The sequence below is a fragment of the Odontesthes bonariensis genome, chromosome 16 (assembly GCF_027942865.1).
Source record: "Odontesthes bonariensis isolate fOdoBon6 chromosome 16, fOdoBon6.hap1, whole genome shotgun sequence".
NCBI classification, from domain to species: domain Eukaryota; kingdom Metazoa; phylum Chordata; class Actinopteri; order Atheriniformes; family Atherinopsidae; genus Odontesthes; species Odontesthes bonariensis.
This window is the reverse complement of record NC_134521.1, coordinates 20,121,271-20,140,281: the sequence shown is the minus strand read 5'-3', so window position 1 is coordinate 20,140,281 and position 19,011 is coordinate 20,121,271. Positions and strand designations below refer to the sequence as shown.

At 41.6% G+C, this 19,011-nt stretch overlaps 1 protein-coding gene across 17 annotated transcripts in view; it reads left to right on the top strand.

Moving 5' to 3' along the window:
• dlg2 (discs, large homolog 2 (Drosophila)) overlaps positions 1 to 19,011 on the top strand; it is a 125,716-nt gene that overhangs the window by 44,902 nt on the left and 61,803 nt on the right. For 15 of the 17 annotated variants that reach the window (XR_012773100.1, XM_075486542.1, XM_075486557.1 and 12 more), the window contains one exon: positions 18,280 to 18,363. The exons of 1 other annotated variant lie outside the window; for it this stretch is intronic. Coding sequence is in view for 15 of the 16 variants with exons in the window: in XM_075486542.1 (XP_075342657.1) it covers positions 18,280 to 18,363 (84 nt within the window). In the remaining variant the exon portion in view is untranslated. Of the gene's footprint in view, positions 1 to 3,338; positions 3,596 to 18,279; positions 18,364 to 19,011 lie in introns of those variants that run through there. One more of the 17 variants, XM_075486550.1, reaches the window with a different exon arrangement.

Genomic DNA, 19,011 nt, shown 5'->3' with positions numbered 1-19,011 from the left:
CTGACATCTAAACACGTGAGAAATTGTGAAAATCAGCCCGTTATGTTGATTTCATGTCACTTTGAACATTTTCAGACCGTCGCTCTGCTCTAATAAAATTCAGATCTTTACAACCGCTGCGTCATAAGACAAAACCACCTTTCAGGTGACTCAAAGACGGCGTGTGTGGAGTGGATTCAGCTGTACTCACATGTAGCGCTATCTCCCACAGAGAAAGTTGGAAGCGGCAGAATGTATCCAACATTTTTTCCCACAGAAACCAGACATACTTTGAGTTGATAACTGCGTTCCCCTCCCAGTGCAACCTGACCACCGTTATTTGTTCTTGTGGAAAAACAAATTCCATATTTCTGAACTGTTGATGGGTATTTATGTTGCCGGTTTAAGTCAAGTAGGATTGTAAGCCTGACTGGAAGATCCTGTGTATCTATGGCCCATGAACATTTACTCAACAGCAGAATAATCTAACCATAAAACATGATCCCAACAAGTGCATCAAATCAAGTGCATGCAAGATTACAGTTAAGCAGTGCTATGGTTAGCCAAGTCTACGTCCCTCTGCTAATGCCTGGTGATGCATCACAGTTGCAAGCTCCTTGGAGAACTATTCCTGAAGACTACTTAAAGAAATGACAGAAAGCTGGTCTAAGAGGGTTCAGGCTGTGCCGGTAGATAAATGAGGGATGGCTCGAGAATTGAAAAAATATGCACATGAATAATTTTGTAAATATCCGGGGAGTTAAATGAATAAATGTGGAAAATATGAATAAAGACAAGTTGTTAGTTTATTTGTGCATGTATAATACGCATCGTTATTTGCTGGGTGTTAATTGCCCTTGTTCGTCCTGGAGTAACAGTGACCTGTCAGATTATGTCACCCAAACAGTCTTAGCACGTGCTACGCAAGACCAAACAAGCGTAATTCAGGTTCTCTGCGTGTTTTACGAGGGAAGGTTTTCATTTCTTAAAATGCATTCAATGCTTGTCTTAAAGGGGAAATGGGGGATGTCCATCGACTGTAGTCGATGCGAGGGGGTTTTGTCTCGGCTTGTTAGAATTCCTAATGTTTTAGTTTTCCTTGATATTTTTCACGCATGCGGAGACATTGTTAATGTCTGGGCTGATCAAAGAACTAGTCCACACGATCATGTAACACAGACGTCAGCAAAAGTCACAGCATATAGTGTTCGTAAAGAGTATAAAAAGAAGTAGATAAAATGTCTCAGTAATTATTTCTAGGTCTCTGTCCCCTCTTTTCATGCCACGTTGTGAAGTCTTGAAGTTCCAGATGAACTGTTGTCGCAGTGTATAAAATTGAGATGTCTTTTTAAGAAAAAAAATTAAATAAAAAAATTTCCCCTGCAAATTGATGCTATATACATAAAACTGAGTTGATTAGTTCTCTTACTTGTGTTTTTCCTCAGAGCACAGCTGTGGCGGTGTGGAATCTTGCCTGTTATGTAATGACGTGTGTGTGAATAGATAACGGAGGTAGAGATGTGAAGGGAAAAAAAAGACATAATCCCCCATTGATGTGCGACATGCTGCACACAGGAAGGCTCTGTGTTGCACAACACTCTTGTAGATTTTAGCGAACCTCTCTTTTGACTGCTGCTTGTTATGTGCTGGATCTCGCAAATTCTTCGCATTATATTTTGACACCTTCGTACACTTTAAACCCACCAGCAGAAAGCCGTGCTGTACAATCGCTCTCACCTTTAAACTTAGCTGATATTCAACTTGATGTCGTCCTGCTAAGTAGGCTCAGTGTAAGCTTTGCTCACTCATTGCTGTAAGAGCTCAGTGGAATTAGCGGCCACGCCATCAACAGCTACTGTGTCAGATTGTTACATGGTAGGGGTGCACAGTAACTGGGGTAACCAGCTACAAACGTGCACTCATCAGTGACATCCTTTCATGTCCGAAGTGGTGCGACTTGTGTTCCTCCTCCTCCATCACCTGCACAGCAACATAGCGACTTAGAGTGTAGATAGATCACACATTAACATTTAGTGGTTTTGTACACGTTAAAAAACAAAGCCGTGACATGTCACAAGGGAGACTAACGATAAGAAACATGGAAACATGTCATCGCCACATTCTGTACCTGCGGCGCTCCCAGCGTGACGCCAGCTTAAACACCGACTGTCTCAGTTTGCCGCAGAACTCTGAAACCACGGCAAAGTTCAAAGGCAGCAAAACTGCATAAAAAACCTGACGGCCCGGATTTTAATTCTGCAGTCGCACAAGCCTGAAACTGTCCTCAGTAAGAGTCCCCATCCGTCTCAGCTACGTTTTCTTTACTTTGAGCATCTGATGGCAGAAGGTGGAGCACCTCGATTGGCATTAAAAGGAAGCCGTTGCACAGACACTGCAGACTTCCTCTCTGGCTTTGCCATCTCTCTCATCTTCATCTTGGTTCAAAGTGAAAAGTCTGAAGTTCATGTTTATCCCACTCGAACATCCAGAGATGGCAGTAGTTTGATGTCACTGCTCCCCATCGCACATTATGATGTAAAAAAAAATTCAAACTGACGGCAGACGACGAGTGAAAAGACTTTCCGTCGTGTTATAGAAATGCAGACATCCTCAGACTTTTCATCATCGCATCTATGCAGCTGATTCCAATGTTGTTCCAGCAGGAAAAAACAAGTCATCAGGTGCCACTTAATACCTTAATGTTCCAAAGCTTTGGGAAAGTGTTAGATGTTTCAGTTTGAAATACGGGATTGTGAGACAATAAATGTCGAGCTTTTGTAAAAAGTAAACAAAAAAAAGAAAATAAAATTGATGAAAAAAGCATGGTGTATAACTGTTTAAGTAGTTTATGCTCCCATATTTCAGATATTCAAACTTTACATACCAGCAGACAACTTTTCCGTAATGATTTGTGTTAAATTTACGTTCTCTGCCTGTTTTTCTTTTTTCTGCTTTTGGCGGCCAGGCTGGTAAGGTGTATTTTAGTGCATGTGAATCCCTTTCAGTGCACGTGAGTCCCTCCCTTTTGCCAGTCAGTATCATGACACATACAAGATGGCTTCGTATAAGATTTAGTTTGAATTTTATTTTACAGGCTGTTGTTGTCCCATGCTTTCGTATAAACAGACGAACACTGATGTCCATAATCAAACGTTTCGTGGTTGTAAAACTTTTTTATGCTGTAGTTGTGTGTGTGTGTGTGTGTGTGTGTTACCCTGTGAAGTGTCCGTGCTGCAGCACCGCCTGTCAGGCTGGTGGTTCCCACTTGGCTGTAAACCCTACAGTGGGGTGGGGTGCGGGAGGTTTGCCGCAGTTGCCGATGCAGCGACGGGGAAACTATTCATGTCACAACACTGACACTGTTTGCACACACACACACACACACACACACACACATACACGCACACCCACACCATTACAATGAGCAACTAGTCTGAGTGGTGCGAGAGAGCAGGCAGGAGTTTGATGGGAGCACTTCTCAGCTTAGACGATATCGAGCTGAATCTTCAGACACACACACACACACACACACACACACACACACACACACACGGCTTACCGCACACACACAGTTTAATTTACGATCATGCAGGAGGAAAAGGAAGAAAGCACGGAGGTAAGGAAAGACAATTTAGCAGTAGAATGGAATGCCTGTGTGCGTGTGAGTGTACATTTGCTGCCAGCTCACCCTTCACTCCTGCGTGGTGAGGAACTTGAACTCTGTAGCAGAAAACTGCAGCAAAGTCTCCATTTCTTCCCAGCCTGCTTTAGTTTCTTGCTCTCTTTCTCATCGAGGTCTTCTGACAGCATCAACTACGCAGCTACTGAGTTATATATGAAAGAAAAAACACATTATCGATGTGCCTTGGGTTCTTCATTGTTCCACAGACTGCTTTATTTGTGGAACTGATTGCCAAAAGCTATACTTAACTCTTTAAACACACATTCTGTCTGTCAAAGCAGGATTGTTAGAAGAAAATGGTGCTGTGCTGTGAAACAATCGGTGTCTTAGCTGACTAAAAATGGTGTTCTAAGTTTAGATAATCTGTTAACTTCTGAAATAATTTTGGTTGTTTACTGGTGTCTGATTGTATACAGGTTTTGAGGGATTTTATACAGTAGCTTCTCGTAAAAAGAGACAGTCTGACATTTTCCTCAATAGGAACAGTGAGTAATATGAGTTGAATGGCTTTATAATACATTAAGATTGACATTGCCATATAAATGTGATGTTTAAAAGACTCGAGATATCTTTGTATTATCGGGAAATAAGTAATTTCTCTTTCGGCCGCCATTGATGTTTACATTTCAGTTACATTCAGGGTGGCGTGGTACTGGAGGGAACCACCTGTTCTCTGGATGCTACAGTGAGATAAACATGACTTCTATTTGGTCTTTAAAATTTGAGCCCAAGCACATTTGGAATTGCTGAAGACAACTTTAAAGACATTACTGAAAAGCGTACACAAAAAGGAAAAAGATCAGAGGGGTGGGAAGGCAAGTGTGGGACAAATTCATCAGTGTCTGAGTGGCAGCTGTACCCCAAGTACTTCCCTGTCATTTCTCAGGTTACATATGAGGGAATAATGAAAACTCATTAGGTCCTTACCAGATCTTAAAATTAGGTAAATCCAACCTCAGATTAACAACAACCCATGACATGTTACACTCTCTCATTATTTATTGAACAAAATGTAGAGGCAGTGTGTGGAAAACTAAGTGAACCCCATGATGCAACAGCTTGTAGAACCACCTTTAGCAGCAATAACCTGAAGTGATGGTTCTCTGTATGATGTTATCAGTCTCTCCCACGGTTGTGGAGGAATTTTCTCCCACTCTTCTTTCCAACGTTGCTCCAACTCAATGAGGTTTGCAGCAATGGTTTATGCACAGCTCTCTTAAGGTCCCACCACAGCATTTCAATCAGGTTGAGGTCTGGGCTTTGACTGGACCATTGCAACACTTTGATTCTTTTCTTTTTCAGACATTCTGTTGTAGATCTGCTGCTGTGTTTGGGATCATTGTCCTTTTGATGACCCAGTTTCAGCCAAGCTTTAACTGTCAGACAGATGGCCTCACATTTGACTCTAGAATACTTTGGTAAACAGAGGAGTTCATGGTGGACTCAATGACTGCAAGGTGTCCAGGTCCTGTGGCTGCAGAACAAGCCCAGATTATCAGCCCTCCACCACCGTGCTTGACAGCTGGTATGAGGTGTTTGTGCTCATATGCTGTGTTTGGTTTGGTTTTGAACTTGCTTGGACATCCACTCCTGGCAAGATTGGCAGCTGTCTTGATGTATTTTCCACTTGTGAATAGTCTTTCTCTCTGTAGAATGATGGACTCCAAATAGTTTGGAAATGGCCTTTAAAAACCTTCCCAGATTGATGGGCAGCAACAATTGCTTCTCAAAAATCATTGCTGATGTCTTTCCTCCTTGGCATTGTGTTAACACACACCTGAATGCTCCAGAGCAGCAAACTGACTAAACTTCTGCTTTAAAGGATAAGACCGGTTTTTTGACATTGGGCCCTTGATTTCACATTATAGCATGATGTTCTACTCACCCCTGCTTGTTGTTTGTCATTTGGAGCTGTTCCGAAGATATTCGCGAGGCGTCTGGCTGCTCTCTTGAGATATTCGGCCATGAAACGGTTTCCTATGGGCAAGCTCATACAGGCACAAACTATGCTGTTTATAATTTATTAATTACTCTACACTAGCACTGATAACGTGGAGGTGCGTCGCTTACTTAAAAAAATCCGGGTTATTGTAAATTTGATTTTTTTGTCGTAAAGTGGGTGTTACTGACGTCATCGTCGTGCTACTACCACAGGCAGCCCACAGACCTGCTGACTATTTATTCATTCGGCTAAAATTCAAAATTAGTAACCCGGATTTTTTTAAGTAAGCGACGCACCTCCACGTTATCAGTGCTGGTGTAGAGTAATTAATAAATTATAAACAGCATAGTTTGTACCTGTATAAGCTTGCCCATAGGAAACCGTTTCATGGCCGAATATCTCAAGAGAGCAGCCGGACGCCTCGCGAATATCTTCGGAACAGCTCCAAATGACCAACAACAAGCAGGGGTGAGTAGAACATCATGTTATAATGTGAAATCAAGGGCCCAATGTAAAAAAACCGGTCTTATCCTTTAATAGAGGTGCTCACGCTTACTGATGATCAATTAAAGCAATACAATGTAACTTCTCAAAAAGCCCATTATGGAGCTCCCCCTACAGGCTTGGAGGTAATATACGGTTACACTGTCGTAAATACAACACCCTTTCGCTTTCACGTTTCACGTTTGTTGACGAACCGGCGAGGAGTCAGAAGGTGCAAGCTATGTCGACCGAGAAGGTAAGAGTAATCAAATGTACCTGGGAGCGTGAGAGGGGTCTATTTGTTTTTGCGGTAGGTGTGCCAGAAAGCAAGTCGAAGTACTTCCACTCAGCTCCCGGGCCGGTCCAGCAAAGTTACATAGCGCAGTTTTTCCAACTCAGACCCCCGAAGGGCATAGGAGACATGCCAATCGTAATATTAAAACTCATTCTAGCCACACAATTTTTTTCAAGCTGTTATTTTAAGGTAGAAATGTTACATAGTATTGCTTTAATCAGTGCATTGATCAGCAGCACCTGGCTGCTGCTTATGCTCTTAATTTCTGTTTAAGCAGGTTTTTATCACACAGTTTCTGCATTTCTTCTTTATTTTTGTTGAATTAAAAATGACGTGACGTAATATGTCATGTTGTTGTCAATCGAAAGTTTTATTTACCACATTTTAAGATCGAGTATGCGAGCAGATAAGAGCAGATAATTGATTATATCCTAATATGAAAAACCCTTGAATTGAAAGAGGATATACTTTGTCTGAAAGGATATCGTAGCAACAAAAGCCTGTTGCTGTGTCTATCGTGATCCCAAGACTTTGGTTACCAGATTAAATAAAAATGGGTCATACCAGGTTTCAGCTCAGTCAACCTGGCAGGAGCAGATTGAAAAACTTTGCAAGGAGGTGAAGAGCTGGTCAAGAGCTCAGCCATGTATAAGTCATGCAAGATGGAGGTAAAATACTGTGGAAATACCACAAATATCCAAAACCATTTAGCTTAGCTTGACCCTGATATTGTACATATCTGTTGAAACCACAGATCCCAAACGAAGCAAGCTCGAGATGGCATTTGGAGTAAAGTTACCATCCAATTCTCAACTCTCTAACACAGCTTAACCTGACTGCAGAGGGCAGAGAAAGCTGCCCAAACTTGTCACAGTGAAGTACCCAAAGCTAAGAGTTTGTATCTGACACTTACCTTTCTTTATACTGATGATGAATGGAGACTTGGGTCTCATGTGTCACATACGAGGACAACTGAAACCAGCCACACAGCGAGTAATCTTGCTGAAATATTGTCTGGAGGCATTGAAAGAGAGGAACTTTACAAAGACTGAGCTGATGTAAGCGACAGCGCTGTGGATTTGTTTTGTCCCTTTAAATCGTTCTTCTTCGGTTCGACAGAGCCTTCAGTTGGCTGATAATCCAGGGTTTGTTGTTGGGAAGCCAGGGTACCGGGCTTGTTGGGATGGTGTTATCTGCACAGAAACTGATGTTGTCGAGTGTCACCATCAGTTAGATCATCAATGACTTCTCAATACATACTGCAATATAGCTCACGGTATGTTTTAAACATGGAAGAATAGCTCTGTTTTCCCATTTCTTTTTCCCAGACAGATGGAGCAACTGTGTTCCGTGCAACTGTTATGATAATAAGTGGAAAAAGCATGCTGACTCCACTTGTTTGTGTCCCACAGCCTCTTTATGTGAGAGCCAGTAAAGTGGGAGCCTATTCATATTTCTTTGTCTGGTTGCCTCTCCGTCTTCTCTCTCTTGCTCTGGTTCATCTCATCTCATGTCAGAATACAGTCGTTGTTTGGAGAGGAAATCATTTGTGATAATCTGGACTTGATGTTGGGGATCTTAACGTAAGAAATGTGGAAGAAGTAAAGAACGAAGGGAAAAGGAGGAAGAAGCCACCCCGCCTAAGTTTAGGCCATTGGATCTTCTTTTAGAACTAAAAGACACCCAAGACTTACTACATATATTGTAGTTGTTTATGAATGTGAAGTCATTTCTTTTCCAGTGCAGGAAGATTATTGTTTGTTTATAAAACCAACTTTTACTTTTACAACTACCTTCAAAACTCTGAAACAATTGAATCATTTTATTTTGTCATATTGTCAGCAAATCCACTGTAAAGGAACAAACAACGAGTTGATCCATTAAAAAGTATTGTATCTGATATACTTTATTTGGATACAGGTCCCACCACAGCATTTCAGTCAGGTTGAGGTCTGGACTTTGACTGGACCATTGCAACACCTTGATTCTTTTCTTTTTCAGACATTCTGTTGTAGATTTCCTGCTGTGTTTGGGATCATTGTCCTGATGATGACCCAGTTTCAGCCAAGCTTTAGCTGTCAGACAGATGGCCTCACATTTGACTCTAGAATACTTTGGTGTACAGAGGGGTTCATGGTGGACTCAATGACTGCAAGGTGTCCAGGTCCTGTGGATGCAAAACAAGCCCAGATCATCACCCCTCCACCACCGTGCTTGACAGTTGGTATGAGGTGTTTGTGCTGATATGCTGTGTTTGGTTTTCCCCAAACGTGCTGCTGTGCATTATGACCAAACATCTCCACTTTGGTCTTGTCAGTCCAAATTACATTGGGCCTCATGCAAGAACCGTTCGTACGCACTGATTTGTTCTTAAGTCGTGCGTACGAGTGATTTAAGAAAATTTGCACATTCACCAATCTTTTCATATTTTACATTTTCTTTCAGGTACGAACAGAATTTACGAGTGATCCAGACCTGTCGTAGGAGTTTCGTAAAATAGTCCGCTGTTATTCAAATAAAGTTTGCTTGACTAATGGATTGTATATTTAATTACTTTGAAGCAAACATAAATAAATATATACATTATACCCCATTATGATGATGAAATTAGTCTGTTTGACTTAAATTATGCACTAATTGATTTGACTCTGTATATAACAAGGTCAATGGGAAGCGTAACCAGTGGCTGACTTGCTACTTTTGAATGCTTTAGCCTATGTGTGCTCCGAGACCGTGTAGACAGACAAATGGCTGACATCGCGATTTAGATTGCCAGTCAAAAACTGGTGTCATCATCTGGACATTTTGATCATTACGCCAATGGCTTTGCGTCAACTCAAGAACAATTTTGATAACGCTGCATTGATTGTTGTGCATTTCCGCATTTTGTCCAATCGCACGTGTCGGTTTCCAGAGGGTGACGGTAAAGTAACATAAACAAACAACAAGAAGGAGAAGAAGACACGCGACAAGTCTAAGGAGGCGGTCTTATGAACAGGTTAGCTTTGCAACATGCGACACGACGCAAATCCTCTGACCCGGATATGTAAGTATCTAAAGTGCGACAGGCTGAAAGAGTGCACATTTCACAAAAGCCCCGATATCTCAGTTTGTTGTTGATTTTGGTGGATACCCGCCTTGGTTTAGCTAAGGATAGCTCGCTAATGGCGGCACCTAGAGACACGCAGTTTTGACCCACAAAGAGTTTAAAGTCTCAGCTTTCAAACGAGCCATAACGTGTTCAGTGGCCCTATCACATAATATGCTGTGACTGTACAAAAAACGTCAAAAAATGGTTTAGAACGCTGGAATGCTACGACATAATTCGGTAAACACCGCTCTAGTCTGGCACTGTGAAGAGACATGAGAGGTGTAGAATAAGTGGGAGGCTTCGGCCGCCGGTGAAATACCACTACTCTTATCGCCACGTTTTTTGAATCTGACGTGGCGTGTTCGTACGAGACCTTAGTACGAAAAAAGTACGAGAAATTTAGAATAAAAATACGAAAATGTTCTTGCATGAGGCTCTTTGTTCCAGAAGTCTTGTGGTTTGTTCAGATGTAACTTTACAAACCTGAGCTGTGCTGCCATGTTCTTTTTAGAGATAAGAGGCTTTCTCCTGCAACCCTTCCAAACGAGCCATACTTGCTCAGTCTTTTTCTGATCGTGCTGTCATGAACTTTAACATTTAACATGCTAACTGAGGCCTGTAGAGTCTGAGATGTAGCTCTTGGGTTTTTGACCTCGGGGTGAACTTGCTGGGACGTCCACTTGTGGGAAGATTGACAGCTGTCTGGATGTATTTTCCACTTGTGAATAATCTTTCTCTCTTTAGAATGATGGACTCCAAATAGTTTGGAAATGGCCTTATAACCCTTCCCAGATTGATGGGCAGCAACAATTGCTTCTCTAAGATCATTGCTGATGTCTTTCCTCCTTGGCATTGCGTTAATACACACCTGAATGCTCCAGACCAGCAAACTTGACAAAGGTTCTCACACTTACTGATGATCAATTAATCAATGCATTGATCCTCAGCACCTTGCTGCTTCTTATTCTCTGAATCAATTTTGAAGCTCTGAGGGTTCAGATTATTTATTATGTCCTGATATGAAAAACCCTTGAATTGTAATTGTATGACTCCTTTTTGGTCCTTTAAATTTCAGCCACTTTAAAAACATGACAGGAAACGTACTCCAAAATAAAAAATAAAAAATAGGTCAGATAGGCTTGTTACAGTTGAGTGAAAGAAAAATCTGACACCTGTTACCTATTTATGTGACGGGGTGGGTTAGCGTTGAATAGATTGCCGTAATCTTTTACCCATATGGCAATCTCAAGAACACTCAGCTGTAATGAATAGCCTGTGTACTGTTATCTCATTCATACTATGGGGAAAAAGAGGAACAAAGGAAGTAAAAGGTGCCAATGATGAAAATGTGAACTGAATAACTATGAACTGAGAATTAAATACCTCAAAAAATCATTAAAGATGTGCTCACAACTCTAGATTCTTGGCTTTTTGTTGCATTCTTATTTTCCTTTGCAAACACAAGTAAAGCAGGCTTGAATGCGTGTTCAGCCTTGTTCTCTGGGGTCGATGCTCCCTGTTTAATTTATCCTCATTGACCTAATTGACCTTGAGTGTTTATTAAAGTGAGCTAAAACCGGCTTTTTAGTTACAGTTTCTCTCTGTTATGCACTTGCATATATCCTCAATGTAACAGTTCCATCTAGTGGTTCACCTGAACAATGTTATACTGCACTCCATATACAGAATCATGCAAAAGTCTTGAGCCAACCCTCTCTCTTTTTATTTTGCTTCCAAGCATCCAGACTTTACTGTAATCTTTTAAAGTGGTCTTGAACAATAGTTCTCCAGGCTTTCTGAAGGTCTTTCAAAGTTTTTCTTTGGACATTTTCTGCTTTTTCACTCATTTTCTGTCCAGTTCTTCTCCCTGAACATTTTCAGATCAATCATTCAAGCATAAAAAGGCTCCTAACTGAAGGGAGGAACAAGTGTTGTCTCTACACATAACAGACAACTTAACAAAGAACCAATTTTCAATTGTATCTTTCGGCACTTTGTTACTAGCAGCCTGTCACAAAGATACATCATTGGTTCCCATTTCTTTAGTTGCATCTAGGAAAAATGCAAAAAAATAACAGTTTGACAGACAGAAAATAGCATTTCTCAAGAACAACAAGGTGATTCCCAAAGAGCTATTAGCTGAAAACTTGGCATATCTCAGCATGGTGTGCAGTGTGTCCTTAAAACATTTGAGGAAACTGGACAAGTGGAGGACAGAAGAAGAAGTGTCAGGCCTAAGAAAAACTATCTACAGCAGATAAACAGGATCTGAAAGGCACGTCCTTAAGAAAGAGGAAAAAAATCCAGCAAAGACCTGACACAGGAGCTGAGAGATGCATCTGGACCTTCAGCTGATCCATCTGCTGTTGGCCCAAGCCTCATCAGAAATGGTCTCCATGGAAGGGTGGCTGTCAAGAAGCCATTCTTAAGGAAGGGAAACAGGGAGAAAAGGCTGAGCTGTGCCAAATGACACAAGAAGTGGACTGAAAATCAGTGGCAACAGGTCTGATGGAGGGATGAATCCTCCCCAGAGCCCGGACCCTCAACATTACTGAAGCAGTGTGGGATCATCCTGACAGAGAAAGGAACAAAAGGCAGCCGACATCCAAAGAAGAGCTTTGGGATGTCCTTCAAGAAGCCTGGAGAACTATTCCTGAAGACTACTTAAAGAAATGACAGAAAACTGGTCTAAGAGGGTTCAGACTGTGTTGGAGAATAAAGGAGCTCAGACCAAATACTGACTTTAGAGCTCATTATAATTGTACCAACTATGTTTTAGTGTTAAATACTGTATTTACATTTCTTTTTGCACATGTCTCAATAGATAAAGCAATGAGGGGCGGTTCAAGACTTTGGCAGTGTCAGAATGCACAGTTCACACTGTATCTGCCAAGGTGTCTGGAAACCGTTCAGGGTATTAGTCCTGCAGGTTTTGGTATGACGCAATCCTCTTCTACTATTCTCCAAAAGTTCTCAGTGTCTCTGAAAACTTTTAATGATCTCCTCCTGTGCAGCCCCCTGCAGATGCGTGACTAATGTGAGAGTCGGGCAGAGGTTCAACAGAGCTGCAGCATGGTTGCATGTTGTGTACCGAGCCAGCTTGTGGCACAGAAGGCATTTACTGTGCTGTTTATATATTGCAGAGCTTTTCCTAATATTCAGTTTGACATTAGTGTAAAAATGAACTGCAACCAATGACTGCTGGAATAAGAAATAATGTGGCAATTAGTCCATGTGTAGCAGAGACACAGAATGTATAAAAATAGTTTCCACAGCCAGTGTAGATGGTTGTGTATTTGCACAGCTGGTCATATGAGATTTTTTTGTCTATTTTGAGGTGCACTTTTTTATCTTTCTGTTCAGAAAACACGCATAGTTTCTGAAAATATTTTGAGCCCAGAGTTTAAACCTATGCTTGTCACTGCAGCCTGCACTTTTATGTGAGAAGCTCCAGAAAATAACGACGGACACCTCCACAATACCTGGGTGATTGACTACCTGACAAACAGACCACAGTTTATGAGAGTGAGAGGGTTGTGTGTCCGAGAAGGCGATTGGGAGCACCACAGGGGACCGTACCCTACACCTCAGACTTCCAGTACAGATCAGAGTCCTGTCATCTCCACAAAATACTCAGATGACTCTGCAGTTGTTGAGTGTATCAGCGATGAACAACAGGCTGAGTGCAGGGAACTGGTCAATCACTTTGTGGCATGGTGTGAGAACAATCACCTAATCTTGTTTTTCGAAATAAAATGAAAGAGATGACTGTGGATTTTTTTAAGCACCAGGAATCTGTCCTGGGAGAAGTGGTGGAGGTTAAGGAATTCAGATACCTGGGTGTTCACGTGGACAGCAGACTCGACTGTAGTATGCAACATTGAGGCTGTCTACAAGAATGGACAGAGCAGACTGTTCTCCTTGAGGAAGCTACGGTCCGTTAGTCTGTGATGGAGAGTGAAGTCTGCTTTGCAGCCACGTGTTGGGGCAGCAGCATCAGAGCCACTGCCTCATAGACACTGAACAAATTGATAAAGAAGGCTGGCTCTGTGTTGGGGACTGCTCTGGAGCCTCTGGACCTGATACTGCAAAGATGAATGTTGCAAAAGCTGCACAACATGGCGGTCAACATGCTGCTCATCCTCTACATAACACGGTGATTAAACCGTGAAGTGTGTTCAGCCAGAGGCTTCGTCAGCTCTGCTGCAACAAAGAACGGTACAGGTCATTCCTGCCCAAAGCAATAACACTTATGACTGATGTCAATCAGTTCTTTATTTGTACTGCAACGATATCATTTCCCTTTTAGGATTAGCTAAGTGTCATTCAAACAGTTTGACTGCTTTCAGAAAAAAAAGAAAAAAGAAGCTTGATCTAAAATCATTTGGATGGTTAAATCCATCCATTTATTTCATGTTTCATATTAATAAGATTGGTTTTTAAGATTAGGAATGATTGTCATATGGCTGTGGAGTCATCGTAAAAAAATAGAATTTAATAATTACTCAATAATTTGTGAAATTAGAAATATTATTTTGTTTTGAAGCCCTAAATCTAAGTTTTTAAGCCCAGTAGAACCTCTTAATCAATCGGGCTGTGGCTTATTTGGATTTTTCACATTAGGTTTCTTGTGTTTTGGTAATGTGATTGATATCCATCTTTTGTCATTTTTATTTTATTTTATTGATTTTTAACAGTTTTGGGTTTTTTGCTGTCGGAAAGCATCATTTTGGCAGTTAATTAAAACAAAGTTCACACTTATACCATTTTGTTACACTTTTTAAATAAAAATGAGATAAATACATGTATTCAGTGAGATATCATTGTGTGATGAAATCATTTCGGTGGAGAACCCGGGTTCAGCAGTGGCCAGCAGGGGGAGCCCTAGAACATCAAGACTGAAAGTGGTTCCATGGTTGACCTGCTACTACAAATACATACAGATAAACTGTAATGTCAGCATACTGCGAATGTAATATGTAAAAGGAAAATGGGTTAGTGTTGTTTCAGGAGCATAATTTAAAGACAATTGATGTGAGAGTTTGTTAATAGGTTAAACCTTTTAACAGTAATGGATCAAGCGTGAGGAGGAGGGTGGTGACGGTGTTCAGGGCGTTCTTAAGGCAGACAGAGAGCGCTCTCTGGTTGTCTGGTTGAGTTCTGCTGTAGTCTTCGGTCTTTGTGTTGAAGCTTGGTGCTTGGTGTCTTTTTTTTTTAAAGGAATGTCTCCCATAATCAAAAGCCCCGAGTGCACCCCGGTGCTGTGCCACTGCAAAGTTGCCTGCATCGGCAATACATTGTCGTTGATGTTTGGATGTAAGGTAGGTGGCAGACTTTTCTCAGTCCGTTGCAGTTGCTCACTTTGAGTACGATTTTTATCAGTTACTTTTGAGACTTATTTCGTGTTGTCTGTATTATTGCAAAGTATGCTTGCTGGATGTGAGACATGTGAGAGGAGGATTACACTGCTGTGTTCTTCTTTGAGCCGACAGCCAAGACATCTGTTTTCGTTTCTATACAACTAGCAGCGCTCGCACAAGTCCATTTGTCTTCAATCCTCAAAGCTGTATTAATGTTCAATGAGACTTACTGAGGGTTTATTTTTCGCCAATATGATATTTCTGCATCCTTGTTATGTCACCCTTCATTCATCGCAGTGACCGGTCAGGATTGACCTTTTTGCCTTGAACCCTGCTTAAAGCTTAATTGTTTTGGAGCCAAGTCGTTTTCTCTGTGTCAGGGGACAAGGGTCACTGGCCATAGTTTTGGATGCATCTGCTGTGATGAGCTGCCTTGGATGCAGCATCACTTTGCGATTCCACGCCATTGCCTGTGTTTTAACGAGGGTGACGAGGCTTTACTCAGAGCTGAAGTGAGCCACCGGTAAGGATGCATATTTTGTGACATAATGCAGTTAATAGACAGCTGATCAATGGCTAGCTAGCTGTCATGTTGGATCGCCCATTGCTGCTTTTCATTTATTTTTTTCTGTCTCGCAGTTTGTTTGTTTTTATTTTAGACCAGCAGACTTTTGAATCACAGCAGCTATTCAGCATTGATACATTGAAAATGGTGACAAACTCAACTACCAATGTTGTTGCTTTATGTTGCCGTAGTTACAGGCTTGTCCCCTGGGAGTTGTTGGTAGTTTCTGGACCAGCTCTAAATACATTGACCCCTGAGTGAGGCATGTTCACCTGTCACTAGGACAAAAACACCCACACACAGTATGTAGGTATCACCCATCTAAAAGAGACCATGAGAGTGGAAATCAATTAAAGCAGGGTGGGCATTAAATTTACCCCCCCTTTGATGGAGAGATGGGGGAAGAGAGTCCAGTTGTAGGTGATGAAAGCCACAGAACGAGGTCAGTGAGCACAACCGCTGTGAGATGGTCGAATAAATCTTCAACGAGGCTCTGAATCGGGGCTCCGGCCATGCCATCCCATGTTTCCATCTCATCGTTATTGTGCTTGTTAGGGCTTAACTAAGCATCAGTGAGGAGAGATCCTCTCAGTGAAGCGTGAAAACCACACACATGAGCAGTTATGTCTTGGGCACAGCTCAATTTAACCACAGCTATAGTATATTATCAACACTCAAGTGGAGAGCCGTCACATCGCAGGGATGTGTGCTGTGATTAGGGTGTTCTATCTATCTGTCTGTCCACATATTTGTGTATATAAAGCAAGAAAAGGCAGGTTTAATTCCCACTTCTGAGGTACAGTACATGTAACATGATTTGAAATTGAAGTTGGTGAAGCTAAAGATGGGATTGCTGGATAATTCTACTCTGAGTTGGGAAGGTGACATAAAAATCCACTGTTTTCTGAGAATGACTTTAGAGACCCAAATATGTGCTACCAAGCCAGCAAACGGAAGAAAAATAATGAACGAGAACGTTTTCCACTTGTTTACTCTGTCCATTCAAAAGCTTGAACGGAGCTGCTTATCTAAAATGAAGGGACAGGTGGGTTTTGAAGTTTTCCGTGTCTTCTACGACTTCTTCTGGCTCTAAATGGTTGTCACGAACTGAACAAGAGGCTCCTCATAGCTACTCATACAACTAAGGTTGGGTAATCAGAGCCCTGATGATGTTTTACCCCAGCTCTGCCACTTTGCAGGTCATCAGGCTTCTTTCAGCCTCGAGGCTAAATGAACTCTGGACTGTACATTGGATTTGACCTCTAATTCTCAGACATCCTGAAGCCACATTTCACTTCACTGTAGCAGTTCCACCGTTGGCTTCTTATTGTTGTATTCTCAGCTAATGAACCGACATACAAAGACTCTGTAACTTTGGAGCATAGAGTGTGAGTTTTGGCTTTGATAGCGCCCCCAACTTCAGTGAATTGTTCAACGTGCTTCAGAACGATGGGTCTGGAATGCACAGTTTTGCATTTACTGGTGACTGGAAGGCTTCCAGAACATCCCGAATAAATCTCAGCACATCTTATTTAATATTTAATACAAGCAGGGTGTTGCAGTAATTTGCAGACACCGAGTTGTCAAGACTGTCCTTCATCATCATTCATCGTCAGGGGGTCATCTTAGTTGTCAATATGGTTGTCGTTGCTTGTGAAGACATTTTTAACAGCATTTTTAAAGGGAGTTTCTAGTTTTACCAGCTGAAAATAAGAAGTAGGAGCCTTACAATGCCATCTTACACTTAAACATTATCATATATATCTGACATTGTGCTGCCATTACAATTGATGTCCTTCCCAGAAATGGAGCTGAAAACACTTGGCAGGACAATCACTTCCGTAGGTTCTGGATGCCTTAAAGACGCGCTCATCTCCTTTTGTCTCGTGCTTTGGTCACACTGTGTTGCCTTCACACCAAGGCGCTTTTTGAAATATGAAGTTTCTCCCTCAAATGAATGCATATTGATGAGGGCTGCTGAAATACTCTTTCAGTTGTTTCTCATAGTTATTTCTAATTTGTTTTTCTAATAATAAATGCACAGTACCGACAATGCAGCTTGACCGTGCCGTGGGATAGTGTGAAAGTTTTTTTTAAGGGCTATCTGTCTCTTCCTACCTCTGTGTGGTCTTGTGTTTTGGTTTGCTGTGACTCTGAGCACATCTGTTCTGCGTGCTCAGACATCAATCGTACAGAATGTCACAGGCATCAACAGTAAAGCATGTACCAGTGTCAATGAATGACCTCCTTCAGTCTCTTGTTGTGTTTTTACCTCTGTGCCGCCTCTGTTTAGCATCTTTGACTGTTTATGGACCTAATTTTTAGCGCCTCATTTTCACATACACACATGTTGATATGCCAGTCGACCAGAACTCTAATCTCATAAAGTCCCGATGTCGTGCGATCCTTCCCCTCCAAAATCTGCCCCAAATATGTTAAAAGTCTAACTTTTGTTGTGGATTTTGGAAAGTTGGTTAAACGAAATGGCTAACAGGCTAAGATTTGAAAACATTAAACTATAAACTTTATTTAGCCAACACTGGATTGAAATAATGAGTCCATTCTTTGTATTTAATGTCCTTTAACCAAAAAAAGACCACAAGATAGACCAACCTCTTTAAACCTATGTCTCCCTTTGTATTTTTAGTGCTGATTATCCCATCAAATTGAACGGGTAACCTGCTGAAATTAGCCTTTCCCATTGCCACGTGAAGTTTTTTTTTTGTCCATCTGAGAAGAAATATATTGCCTGAAATTGAACACTAGGTGACAGAGTCGTACATCAGACGGAACTATATGCCAAACAAACTTGTATGTGAAAAGGAGGTGCAAGTCACACGTTTGCTCTTGGTGGTCACGTGCTGTTCGGTTCCTCTTTCCAGAACAGGCCGCCAGCAGCACAGGGGTCACCCCACAACGGCCAGCATCAGCCCTGCATGACCCCTGCCTTGACGAACACGCCCTGGGTGAGAGCGGGGAGGAGGGGCAAAGTTGTTTCATTCATCCCATCCAAACTCAAACACACAATGACATCATTCTATCCATCTGTGTCACAGTTAGAGGTACCACGGTTTGGGTGGAATTCAGTTACCAAAATTCCCTTAAAATCACGATGACGTCGTCATCCCGACTGCTACTGACGACGGTGAAATTATAATGCTCTGATAACCCAACTTAAAACAGCGTTTATGTGACGGGTCATTGGAGTTTTCATCAGTCGTGGTCGGAGGAAATTTAGCGACCTCTAATTTGTGCTGTGTGGTCCTCATTCTGTCCATTTGGTCTCCGTTTTGTTGTTGATTCTCATGACTCCTCTCTTTTTTCACTGTCTTTACATGGTTCCAACACTGGTCCCAGTCAAACAGATTATCAATTAGTTTACAAATTAATCAAATATTCAAAAGCAACGTTAAAGCTAACGTTAGTGATGACTTTAAATGAATGCATATCGGACTCTATTATCTAATGCATACAAAGCGGTCTATATCTTCTGGCAGGAAAGCCATCTCATTCACAGGGGCTAGTGTCCATAAAGATAATGGACACCAAACAAAACTGTGGGGAAATGCAGCGTTAGTCTCTAAGAGAGCCTGGGCAGACACACCAAGAAAAGA